The 13,071-nt window shown below is 43.8% G+C and overlaps 1 protein-coding gene across 3 annotated transcripts in view; it reads left to right on the top strand.

Moving 5' to 3' along the window:
• The window catches only part of Zfat (zinc finger and AT-hook domain containing), a 181,160-nt gene that overhangs the window by 83,934 nt on the left and 84,155 nt on the right, over window positions 1-13,071 (top strand). For all 3 annotated transcript variants that reach the window (XM_052747939.1, XM_052747937.1, XM_052747940.1), the window contains 3 exons: window positions 5,975-6,062; window positions 7,490-7,639; window positions 10,335-10,508. In XM_052747939.1, coding sequence (XP_052603899.1) covers window positions 5,975-6,062; window positions 7,490-7,639; window positions 10,335-10,508 — 412 coding nt within the window. The remainder of the gene's footprint in view (window positions 1-5,974; window positions 6,063-7,489; window positions 7,640-10,334; window positions 10,509-13,071) is intronic.

Raw genomic sequence — 13,071 nt, 5'->3', positions numbered from 1 at the left:
GAAGGAATGTGGCAGAGATGGACTTTGGCCCAGGTAGGCAGAGACTATGTGGTAGATATTCCTGTGTTGCTAAGTGGCAGCCATTCCTAAAGCTGCACAAGTTAATGTCTGCACATTGTTGCTAGAGAAGTACAGTAATCTGATGCAAGGAGTATGGCTCAGTTAACCTCACAAGAGATTCTGTCCTGCTTCTCATCAATACTCACATTTTCTTAGAAGTTTTTAGTGTTTCATTTCTACCTTTGCCCTTGTTGGTATTTATACATCTTTCCACCTTCCCACTAAGATATATATATATATATATATATATATATATATATATATATATATATATAAACTGGGTCTCAGTCTATAGGCCAGGTTAGCCTCAGACTCATACTACTCCTCTTGCCTTAGCCTCCTAGATTACAGGTTGAAGCTACCTTGCCCAGCTCAGTTGAGATACTCTTAAAGGTACCTAATTTGTTGCTGTATCTAAAGCGGGAAGCTTTTATGCCAGACACTTTAGATACAAGTAAGGCTGTTCTTGTCTGCAAGGTGCACTGTGCTTTGTGTGGGATGAAAAGATAACAATGGGAGGAGAAGGCTAGCAGGTCCTCAAACTGCCTCCCCATATACTCTGAGGGGATGTGGAGTATGATTCTGAGGTTGAGGATATTTGGGTTAAGAAAGAGGGTGAGGAGGGAGGGAATGGTCAGCCGAATCTTGGCTTTGATTTCATGCCGGGCAGTTGATCCACTGGACACTTGTTCCTGAAGTGAAGGACTGTATGCCATTGCAGTGAAGAGCACTTCTGTGAAAACTCCTAGCTTTTGAATCTGGGTGACATTTGTCATTTGACCTTGCTGTAACTTATTTCTGTCATGCAGCTGAGGAGACCACACAGGGACAAGTCCTGTTCCCTTCATGTAGATGCTGTTGACCTGATAATGAAGGTGTTAGCTCTAAAATATTCCACATCTGCAAGGAAGGTTGTTTTTTTTTAAGCTCTCTATTGATTTGTGATGTGCATATGGTATAATTTGTTCTTTTAAGATGTGAGGTTCAGTGGAATTTAGTGCATACACAGAGTTATGCAGCTGTTGGCAACTTTAGAGCATTTCTGTTATCCCATAGGAAGACATTCCTGTTTGTGGTCATCACTCACTTCCTTGTCCCTGGACACTGTATGTCCAGAGTTTTGCCTCTCCTGAACATTTTATATAAAAAGAACATAACATGTGTGTGCTATAAATATTTTTGATGACTAGTATCTTTTTTTTTCATCTATGTGATAGCAGGCTTCATGCTTGGCTCCTTTTTAGAGTTGGGCAATACTCCTTTGTATGGATTTTGCTCACTCTCCTTGAATCGATGAGCATTTGAAGTACATTTTTAGTGGTAATCACCTCAGGATATAGCTTCCAGCTATACTGTCTTACATTCATAGGATTTGAGCTAATTCTTGGTGAAATCAGTTCAGTAACTCATGCATGTTAACTTTTGGAGTTTAAATGTTAATCTTTCCTTCAAAAAGTTTGTAAAACTGTAAAGCATCTAAGGAGAAGCTGCCTATATTCTCCATTGCCAAACCTCCCATCTGTGTTTAGTGTGTTATCCTCACCAGCCACTTGCCTTCATTAGTGTAACATACTCCCATCATCATGGCCAAGGAAGAGATAGCACTGGGGATGTGGCACCGAGGACAGAGTCCAGCGCTCTACCTCATTCTGACTGCATGTCTTTCAGAGAGTATGGTGGGCAGCCTTTCTCTAGCTGCTGCTGAGATTCAGGGAGATTGCACAAACTTACTTATGATGTAAAAGCATCTTGTCATGTTGCTGTGGTCCAGCTGAGGACCTAGGTCACATCAGCATCTGGCTGGGACAGGGGGTGATACCGTTCTCAATAGGAAACCATGAGAACCAGCGTGAGCCCTGGTCTCTTCTGGGCTTGCTTTCCTTACCCGTGCACTTGAAGAGGGCCTTGGGTATGTTATAATGCTGGCTGAGGTTTCACTTTTGTTTTTACCATTCCTGCTTTGAACACAGATTCCCATGCACAACCAAAGTTAAAATACCATCCTATACCTCCATATGAGGCTACATATCCTGACATAGTCTGGTTATATTAGGATTTAGAGAAAATCTGGCAAATTGTCAGTTTTTGTGACCCTGACACTATTTCACATCTAAGAATACATAAAAGAGTGATGGCTAGTGTAGTTTCTTCCCACTGCCTCTTCCTTTTCATTACTAAGCCCATGGCATCAATATGTGGTGAAGGAATGCAATCATCCCTCATGGGAATCAGCCCCAGAACTTCCTTCTTAGGGCATTCTGAGGATGTTCAAAATCTTTATGTAAAGTGGTGTATGCCTTGGTTCCCTTCCTGTTGCTGGGATAGAACACTAACAAAAGCAACTTTAAAGTTATTAAAACTTCATGAAGAGGAGACTTGGGAAAACATGATTTTAGTCAAATGCAAGGAAGCTTTGGGTTCTGGTGTGCTCATTTCTGGTCCCACATCCATCGGTCTTTGTGATTTTGGGCAAATTGCTTAGGCTCTTTGAGCCTCAGTTATCTTGCTTATAAATTGGAGATAAAGCACTTCCCTCATCCCTTAAGGTTATGGGGATTAAATTAGGTCAGTGAATGGCAGCATCCATAGATCATGATCCATTAGAGGATTGTGCAAACATTTGAGTGAGTCATGCCTGGCTCTTTTAATAGTGAGATTAAGTAGACCAAATCAGAGCCTGTCAGTAGAGTTCACCCACACGCAGGGCAGGTATTGCTTTCTGAGGTTTCCTTTCAGCATTAAAGTGTTCAAATGCCAGTGTATATTAGTATTGCTGGGGGATGCGGTTAGGTGGCTGGATTCCTGGGTTCCTATTAAATAAGTGTGTAAACTGTTACCTAAGTGATTTAATTGGTGACCTCCCTGAACCCCAGTGTCACAGTAGAATTTGTTAGGAATGAGACCCATGGCCGCCTCCTGTCATCTTAAGGGGAAATGGGCGCTGGGAATCTGTTCCTCAAAGAAGGGCTCCCTGCTTCTGTTTGTGTCCTCTCAGGAGACCTCAAAGGTGCCCACACAGAGTCTGCAGTCCAAGCCAGAAAGAGTTAGTTTCAAGATTGTGAAGGGGCATAGTTTGCCCTTCAAGCTCTTCAGGCCCGTGACCTGGAAATGAGGTCAGTGGTATCCACCTCCAGGACTGCCCTGGGAACATACTGTGGTGATACTGCTAAGGACTAAGCATGGTCTTATGCGTGTAGGGCCACCATGATAGATGCTGTTGCTACTCTTCACCTCAATCCCCTCCTCCTCCTTGTGCCTTTAGCTGGAGTTTAAGGTCAGTAACAGTGACAGGGGTGGTGTATTCATCCAGTGTCTGCTGGCCTCTTGGTAAGTGTTTAGAATACTTGGCCTTGATCTTTGAGAAGCACACAAATTTCTTTTGTTTGATGCTTGCTGAATAATATGTACTTTTTGGATAAACTAAAATAATAAGTTGCCTAAAAGCACTGAGAAAGTAAAGGAATCTATTTTGCATATCTTTTTAGAAATAAATGGGTCTGCCTGATCAGTGTGTGTTCATGTGACCAGAGGAAAACGTAGTGTAGGTGACTGAAAAGCATTTTTTCCTTACCAAGGGAATTCTTACCATAAGAATGTGGTCACATATAATCACAAAACACGTTTGATTCTGGATTATCCAGTTTGGGTGTTTTACCCTCTGTGCAGCAGCCTTTAGGCTCCCAGAGCTTCCTGTGTGGAGAACAGGTTCCTCGTGGCCTGGGGAAATAGAACTGTCTGTAGCAGAAGGAAAGCCTTCTCTCTGCAGCCCTAAATCCAGCACATCCAGTGTTGTATTCCAATCTGTCATAACACAAGTGTCACCTTCCTAGTGCTTGCTGTAGCTTCTGAAACCCCCACATTGATGGGTGGGCTTTCTGGGTGGCACATCTTTAGATAACTTGTAAGAGCTCAAAAATCTGCTGCCTTTGTCCCCAGAACAGCTTCTGGCACATGACAGATATTGTGACTGTGACCTAATCCTGAGAAATTGTTCAGAAACTGTTCCGAGTGAGTGCCAACTTTCTTTTGGAGCTTGATGTCAGTATTTTATAGGGGGATTCACGTGTCATATTTATAGTTAGTGGAGGGCATTCAACTTGATGTTCTCCAACGAGTGTGGGCCTCAGAACTCTCCACTTCTTTGGAGGCCAGTATACCTGCCAGTGAGGCACAGGCCAGATGAGGTTACCTGAGTGATAAACTAGGCCCTAGCCTCAGGCAAGGGTTCTTTCTGCATCTCCTGCTAGTCTCCTGCTGACACTCACTTCTTTCTGGGCACAGATGGCTTTGAAGGCATCTCTGTTGGAGCAAACAGACTCCAAAGGCTGGGCTCTTAGCCACCCTATGGCTAGCTTTCTTGTGTTCCCTGCCTTTGCCAGGGGCTCTTTTAGCCACAGTCCTTTTTAAGTTTGCTGAGTGTGTTTGGTGTTTAGGTTTCATCTGTAGCAAGACACTGAGTTTTTGAAAAAGAAGTAAATGAATCCTAAGAGTCTACCCTTCTCCCAGCCCCCTCTCCCACTGTCTGTGTCCTGACAATCTTCAAAGACATCAAGAAACAGGGCCCCTGATAAGCTCTAAGATAAATTGCTTTCAGACTATCAGGGATTAAAAGAAGAAAAATCAAACAGCAAGGTCTCAGGGGAGATCAGTGTAAACTCCCTCAAAGCTCTTCTGAATGCCTCCATCAGCTGTGATGACAAGGGCGGCTGGGACAAGGTGGGAGGGTGCCACCAGGATGCCAGAGGGTCCTTGAGACTCTAACATGGCACTGTGAGCCAAGTGTCAAGGACAGTGGAAGGACTAATGGGAGCATGTGGAGAAACCCCAAGCCCATGTTGTCTGGAGGAAGTCAATGGCATTGGTTGGCCAGAAAGCTCATGGCAAGGTCTGTGTGTGTGTGTGTGTGTGTGTGTGTGTGTGTGTGTGTGTGTGTGTGTGTGTGTGTGTGTGTATGTGATTGTAGAAAGCTTTTTTTTTATGTATTTTGATCATGTTAACTCCAGACTCTTCTCCCTAAGCCCTTCCAGATTTACCCCTCCTCCTAACTTCATATCCTCTTTCTTTTTAAATAACAACCAATTTGTCCTGTTTGTATACTCAAGTGTGTGAGTTCTTACACTAGAGCATGGTCAGCCTACCAGAGCCTACATCCTTAAAGAGTTCTCCCCCCTCTCCCCCCGCCCCCCCGCACTCCCCTCCCACCCCTTTAGAAGCAATTGACTTTAAATGGCTCCTCAAGTGAGGTGGGGGCTCATGAGTTCATCTCCGTTCCCCCCCACCAACACACATGCATGTACCCTTTGCCAGAATGTTGACTGCCTTGATCTTGTGTTCATCTCCCTGCTCCCCAGCCTTTCTTTTCTTAATCTATAATGTAAACATGAATGACTTTTATTTGCAAATGCTTGTGGATCTCAATCACATGTGAGAGCTTAGTGCAAGCAGTGTTTTGAGTGCTGAGGACATCCTATGCTGTTGGGTTATTGAGTAGCCCCGGAATATATGGTAGAGCCTCTTGGCTGCCCTTTCTGCCTTCCTAGAGGTCTCACACCTGGGTCTTCCCAAGGCTGTGTAGAGGGAGGGCTGTCTGTTAAGTGCTTCGGAGGATGCACTGTAGGTCCAGTTTGGATGAGGGTCTTGCTGCTGTATGTTGTGGTGGTAATAGTATTGATGATGGTTGTGATGGTGACGATGATGGGGATGGTGACAATGTTGATAGTGGAGGTAGCAGTGTTGATGGGGGGTGATGATGGTAGTGGTGGTGATGGTGTTTAATGGCAGTGGTAATGGTGTGTGTTTGTAGTGATGGTGATGGTGATAATGGTGTTTGATGATGATGATGGTAAGGGTAGTGGTTATCTTTCTACAGAACCTACACTTCAGACAGTTAATTGCTTTTTTTTTTTCTATTAAGGACAAAAGGAGTTATTCTTGTCCTGTATGTGAAAAATCTTTTTCAGAAGACCGATTGATAAAGTCACATATCAAGACCAATCATCCCGGTAAGGTTATGAATTTTAGAATTGATGATTAATTTTTAAATACTTCTGTTTATTTTGAAACATAATAGTGTATGTAAGCTGTACCAGCTAGGAATAAAGAGGGAGGATGTGAATGAATTCAGTATTTAAAATGCTCTTCCCTTGGGAAAGCCTTGTATCTGCCTTGCTTCACCCTGTACGGTGGCATGCTGACCACTTGTACTCCAGACACTGTCATTTTTACTACCATGGGATCTTGGAGGTGGACCTTACCTTAACGTCAGACCCCATTGTCATATTAAGTAGAGCAGACAGAGCAGTCTGGGTTACACAGATGAGTATCAGCAAAATCCACCTTCTTCTTCATCCCTGCCTCCTCTTGTTTAAACATTTGTACCACCCTTGGAAGATGAGAGCTGACTTCTCTGTTCAAAGTAAAGGTTTTAGCTGGGGACACACAGACCTGGGAACCTTCGTCAGTGTGGGAACCCATGGGTTATGTCGTTCCATTCTTCCGGTGTTAACCTTTGTCCTAGGTGACTGGTGGTCCAGTGTGAGCTGCAGACCGCATGTCAAAGCACTGACCTTTGTTCATAAATACAAAAGTATACAAGGGACCCCGTGTGTCCACACCTCAACTTCCATATGCTTCTACACTTCACATGACTTTTTCTCTCTAGAATATTCCAAAGTTTATCCCATTCAGTTTTCCTGTGAAAGACTTTACGGATTATCTCTAATGGATGATGGTTTTGCTTAGATGACCTCTGTGTGGCCTGTAAAAAACAGTGCTAACAATGACTCTTGCCGGGGTGGTGGTGGCGCACACCTTTAATCCCAGCACTCGGGAGGCAGAGGCAGGTGGATCTTTGTGAGTTTGAGGCCAGCCTGGTCTACAGAGCAAGATCCAAGAAAGGCACAAAGCTACGAAGAGAAACCCTGTCTCAAAAAAACAAAAAACAAAACAAACAATGACTCTTACTGCGTCCTCGGGTATTGTGTATGGCCACTTAAAATTTCACCAGTTGAGCTACGATTTTTTTTGTACAGGTTGAATCGAGCTGCAGTATTTTAGTGATTGTGTCACTTACATTCCTTGTATTCTGTAGAGCCCCTAGTCTCCTGTCTGGTTTCTGCACCAGTCATTTATGGGAGAAGCCGAGTTACTTTTCCTGTAGAAAGCCCATGCTCTGCCCTTGTAAGCTCATTGCTTTGTAGTGTTTCTCCATTATTCACATTGTACATTAACAGGTACTTAGATCTACACCTTGATCAGATTCAGGTTCAGCTTTTTCAGTAAAAAGGCTCTTTCGTGATACCAACGAGGCACTTCCTGGATATTTATATGTATGCAGGTGCCATTGAAGTTTATTTACCTCTAATCTGAAGAACACAGTGCCTTGTCCTCTCTAATTGCCACTCTGTTTTTTTTTTTTTTTTTTGGTCAGAGGTCTCCATGAACACCATTTCTGAAGTTCTTGGGAGAAGGGTCCAGCTCAAAGGGCTAATTGGAAAGCGAGCCATGAAGTGTCCATATTGTGATTTCTATTTCATGAAGAATGGCTCAGACCTTCAGCGGCACATCTGGGCTCATGAGGGTGAGTTGTCTTTCCATCTGGAGCATCTATTTAATTTTGTGCTGTGTGCTTTATTTGGGGACTACATAAGGAGGAAGTTTATCTTCACTTGTCCTGTTGTTAGGATTTCTTTAGCACATAGAGTGGTGTCTGCCAGCCAGTGGAGATCAGAGATGGAAACCATGACTTTAGTTGCATTTGTGTTTCCCTCTTCCTAGCTGTGGCTATAACTGTAGTGAAATAGATCATACTTTGCTTATAGGGAAACCATTATCCTGAGAACAGGCAAGCCCATGAGTTACTCTGGGCAGTTCCAGTGCCCACTATTATATACTGTATGTAACCAGCCTTGAAGAATAATGGAACTATGAATGACTAGAAGAAAAGAGGGCAGCGGGAACCTTGCAATTTTGACAGTGTGGAGCATCATTGTTTATACTGTAGAGAGGACTGGAAGGTGGAAGGTTTGAGTGGAAATGAGGTAGTTCGGAGAGGCATGGGGGCTGTGCTCAGGGGTGCTTGACCAGGTGTGGAAGTGTTGGAGAGCCATTTGCTGAGAGTCTGGCAGGTTGGAAGTCAGGAGTCTCCTGCCATCAGCCTCATTCTTTGCCCCTAGAGGAGGATGTTGCCCTCCTCAGCATTAGGAAGGTGCAGGTAGCAGGAATGCCCTGCTAGTCTTGTGTATTAGTTCCCTCCTGCTGGTCAGGAGCCTCAAGTATTTCCCATGATATACTGTCAAGTGCAGGCCCCAGGGGAGGAGCTGCTGGGAAGAGGGCGACTCCCACCTCAGTGAAGAGAGAAGGCATGGGACTGAGGCCCAGTGCTGAGGCTGCAGGGCGCTTCCTTGTTCACCAGCACTTACTGGGCACTGTGGGCCCCAGGCAGTGTGCTTAGTGCTTTGCCCAGGATACCCTGATCAGTGTGTTCAGGGACCGGAGAGCCAAGTATTGTGTTACCAGTGAGGACACCCGAGGCTCACAAAGTAAAATATTCATCCTGCATAGCTAGCAAGGAATGGAACTGGGATGTGGATCCATCTGGAATGATTCTAAAGCTCTGTTCTTCATGTCTCCACTGACTGGCCTTGGGAGAAAGTGATGCTTCCTGTGTGGAGGCAGCAATGGAGGAGTTGGCAGTGGTGGTGAGGTGCACACACATGTCATTTTCTGAGGGCATTGAAGGAGTTCATCGATAGCAGTCTTCACAGAGAAGGAGGCAGAAGCCTCTGTCTGTCTGCATGGAGACTGGTTCAGAACGGTGCTCATGGGAATCATCTGGGAGTGGCTAGACACAGAACCAGGGACCTGACACCGACGGAAATGCAGGGAGATAGGAGCCTGGGAACATAAGTCTGTTCTCCTGGGTGGTAATGCTTGTATGGCAGCCGTAGGGCTGGAATGGGAGGACACACTGTAGTCTTCCTTACTGCATATGAGATGCAGGATGAAGCAAACCTTCCATCTTCCTGACCTGTAGTTCACTTGCCTGTGAAACACAAGTATAAAGTACCTTGAGTTTTGCTGTGGAATCAGAGAGATCATTTCCTAAATTCTTCAGAAGAAGGCTCAGTGTGTGTCTAGGCTTAATGTGCAGCCAACACTATTACATTCACAGGGGATAGAGTGTTAATATTCTATATTGAGCATTTGGGAGAAATCCACTCTTTTTAAAAACTTCAGAATTTTGATAAAGGTTCAGAAAATTAAAGACTGCTGTTTTATGTTGGATTGTCGTGGTGATTTCTTTTTTCACTTGTGTATGAATTTTTTTATAATGATGGAATTATAAAGATTTCTTTTTAAAAGCCTACTTCCCCACATTACAGTAGCTGGGATTCTTTGGAGTTAATCATTGCATTGCACTGTAAGTATTCTTTCTCCTAGCTCTGTCCCAAAATAAGACACGGGATAAGAAAAACAATAGGCAAATCCAAGAGAAAATCATGAAGACTAACAAGAAGGGAAAAAATAAAGATAAATAAGTCCTGGGTACTGTCCACAGTCCTCGACATTGACCACGCACGTGGAACTTTAGTCACACACCAGGCTTGTGTCGCTCAGAGGATATAACAGTTCCATAGTGGTCAAGAAATGGTTTGAGATGAAGCACAAGAGCTGTTCTAATACTGGCTCTTGGTGGGTAAAAGCCAGACACAATATCATGGGAACAGTTCAATGTGAGTCATTGACACACAACAACACCCAGTGTTATATGACTCTGTTTATTTTATGAACAGGAATATTCCCAGCACTTGACCCTGAGTGCCTGATCACATTGATATTTGCAAAGACTGATGGGGCCTCTAATTTTATTTAGTTCAACTCAGTTCAGTTGGATTTAATGACCACTTTGTAAGTTGAGCAGGGTGTCTGTCTTTAGGGAGTTACCAGACTGTAGAGAGAGCAGAAGTGATCAGCTCACTGTGATGTGTAAGAGCATTTCAGCAGGAGAGAGCTGCAGGATTATGGAATGTTGATGGGCAACTAGAAAGTTCAGAAAGCACAGGAAGGGGACCTTGGCTGACCCTGAAGTGTCTCTATAGGTTGGAACAAGGTAAGATGAGCCAATCATGGGAAGTATGGAACATGTTGGGGATAAGCAAGGACACTGCTTTATTCAAATGGATGTTTTATATGGTGTGAACTATTCATCTGGATCCCTACACATATGTGCACAAACACATGTAAATGTACATTTATACATTTCTCCTTGGTAGGTGTGAAGCCCTTCAAATGTTCTTTATGTGAATATGCAACTCGTAGCAAGAGCAACCTCAAGGCTCATATGAATCGCCACAGCACTGAGAAGACCCACCTCTGTGACATGTGTGGCAAGAAATTCAAATCCAAAGGGACACTGAAAAGTCATAAGCTCCTTCACACATCTGACGGTGAGTTCCTGAGCCCCAGTGACCTGTGAATGCGTGTCTGGAAACCGTTATGCCAAGGCCAACATAGGCTGTCCATACCCTTGTATCTGGAAAGTACTATGTTTTGTAGGATGCACATTCTGAAAGGTCACAAGGTCTTATCCTTTGGCTCTCCAACCTGTGACCACTGCTGCTTCACTTACAATATGTTCTGCAGAAACTTTTTTGGGATATGTGAGCATGCGTTGTTGAGGCCAGAAGAGGGAGGCTGCTGGAGAAAATAAACTGTTAATGCTTGGTTCTGGAAGTTTCTATCCTCGTCAGCCTTTCTTCTCACCTGGAGCCTGATTGGAAAGATGACCGTGGTGGCGCCCGACCTGATTGTTTGAGTTGAAGCATTTACATCAAAGCTACCTCAGGGTTCCTACTATTCAGTTCAAAATAGGGCTTAGCCTAAAATATAAATATATGAGTTGCTAAGTGTGTGAGCCATGAAAGTGGGTTCCGGGGGCAACAAAACCGTAAGAATCAGTTCCTGTTTCAAGAGGCTATCATCTAGATGAGATAATACAAGAACAGGTATGCATTTGAAGGTATGTGCCCAGATGTGGAGAGCTCAGAAGCCTGTGGGTCAAGGGTCAAATTTCTGGTGGGTAGTAGGTACACAGCATCCATAAACCTTCTGCTATGGGCTTCAAAGAGAGAAAGAGATTGAGCAACAGGCCTCCAAACCATACAATATCTTACAAAGTTTTGATTGAATTGGAAACTTCAGTTGTGGGAGGGACTTGTGGAGGCTTCATGTAACATGACTAATAAAATTTCCTGATAAATTGTTATTTCAGCATAATTAGATATAAAAATTAGGGTTTACTGTACAGATCAAAGTAAGTTCCATGGTGTTTTTAAATTCTGGAGCTTAGGAGATGTGTCTGTTTCCACGGTGTATATATCCTGGGAGTGAGTCCTGCTGGGTGCTCTAGCTAGTTCCTTGGCAAGAATCAGACTGAACTTCAGGGGCTTAGTGGGAAAGGCTGAATGCTTCGATACGATTCATTAGAATTAGAATCGGGGCCTTGTAGGATGCTGAACCAATGGCACAGCCATGACTGTTGAACAGTACTTTCTTTAAAAAAAAAGTCATGGGCTGGAGAGATGGCTCAGAGGTTAAGAGCACTGACTGCTCTTCCAGAGGTCCTGAGTTCAATTCCCAGCAACCACATGGTGGCTCACAACCATCCGTAATGAGATTTGGCGCCCTCTTCTGACCTGCAGGCATACATGCAGACAGAACATTGTATACATAATAAATAAATAAATCTTAAAAAAAAAAAAAAAAAGACTGTGGCTTAAAAAAAAAAAGTCATAATCAAAATGAAAAATATATGGGGTTGGGTGTACTCGATGGTAGAGTGCTTGTCTACTGTGGATGAGACTCTAGGTTCAGGCCCCAGCATTGCAAACAAACAAAGAGATAAACTCAGTGATATAGGCCATCACACAGGGACAAGGAAAGTATTAGTGTCAGGGAGCTACTTACGAGTTTTTCACCTTCTCAAACAATGCCTTGCTGATCTTGCATTACCCAAGTCTTTTTGCAGGAGCCGTGTTCCTGCATGTGGTAGTCTGTTTCTCTCTAAAGCCCACATTCATGAAAGCCATCAATCCCCAGAGCCACATTGTCCCCTGGGTTGTGGTAACAGCATTAGGAGGGCATTCGTGGAGACTCAGAAAGGGCACAGTGGTCTTAAGTTGGACTCTGAAATGTGGGTGGAGGCCACGGAAAGCCATCTACTCATATAGACCTTGGGCAACTGCTTTGTACATAGAAAGAGGGGACCAGTATGAGCAGTCTGGTCAAAACAGCAATATGGCCTCCCTACAAGGGAATAGCCTGGCAAATAACATGGAGTCTCTCCCAGCAAAGTTATAGAAATTTGCAGTTTTTTACTCATTTATATTTTCCTAACATTTTTGAGAACTTTGTTATATTGAAAAATGAAGAGACGAGGCCTTAACATTTCCTGGGTCTCTTAGCTTTGGTGTGCTGTGAGTCTAGGCAGCCAGACAAGGAGGGTCAGCTGCATGTGACATGTGGCGTGCCTGAGCTGGCTCTTTCTCCCCGGGCTGCTGTGCCTGTCATCTGTGTCCCCCTTTGACACTTGCTGTGGACTCCTGTCCTGGAGGGCTGGCTGCTAAGTAGAACTGAGCTTGGGCTAGCTGTCTCAGTCCACTGCCTGTCTGCCTACTTTAGCGCTTTTCAGACTATATGCTCTTACTTCCCTTCTTAATTTATTTAAAAAGCTTTAAATGTCTCACTCTGATACCATGTGTAAGGTAGAGACTGAAAGGGTTCATGTCCCTACCTGATATTTGTATCTCTTTGCTTTCATAGAGCTCTGTGGACCTCAGTGCTTTGCGGGGCTCTATAAATATCCCCCTAGGTTATCATTTGCTTTTATACCTTACGATCTCTTTTTATAGAGAGCAGTTAAAGAGCTTTGCTCATTTAAATTTATCAATATTTTCCTTTATGCGTTTACCCTCTGTGAATTCTCTATGATAAAAGAAACCTCTCATTTCA

Source organism: Peromyscus californicus, unplaced genomic scaffold (assembly GCF_007827085.1).
Source record: "Peromyscus californicus insignis strain IS unplaced genomic scaffold, ASM782708v3 Scaffold_20__1_contigs__length_68692818, whole genome shotgun sequence".
Taxonomy (NCBI): Eukaryota; Metazoa; Chordata; class Mammalia; order Rodentia; family Cricetidae; genus Peromyscus; species Peromyscus californicus.
The sequence above is the reverse complement of the archived record's forward strand: the minus strand, read 5'-3'. Positions and strand labels throughout refer to the sequence as shown.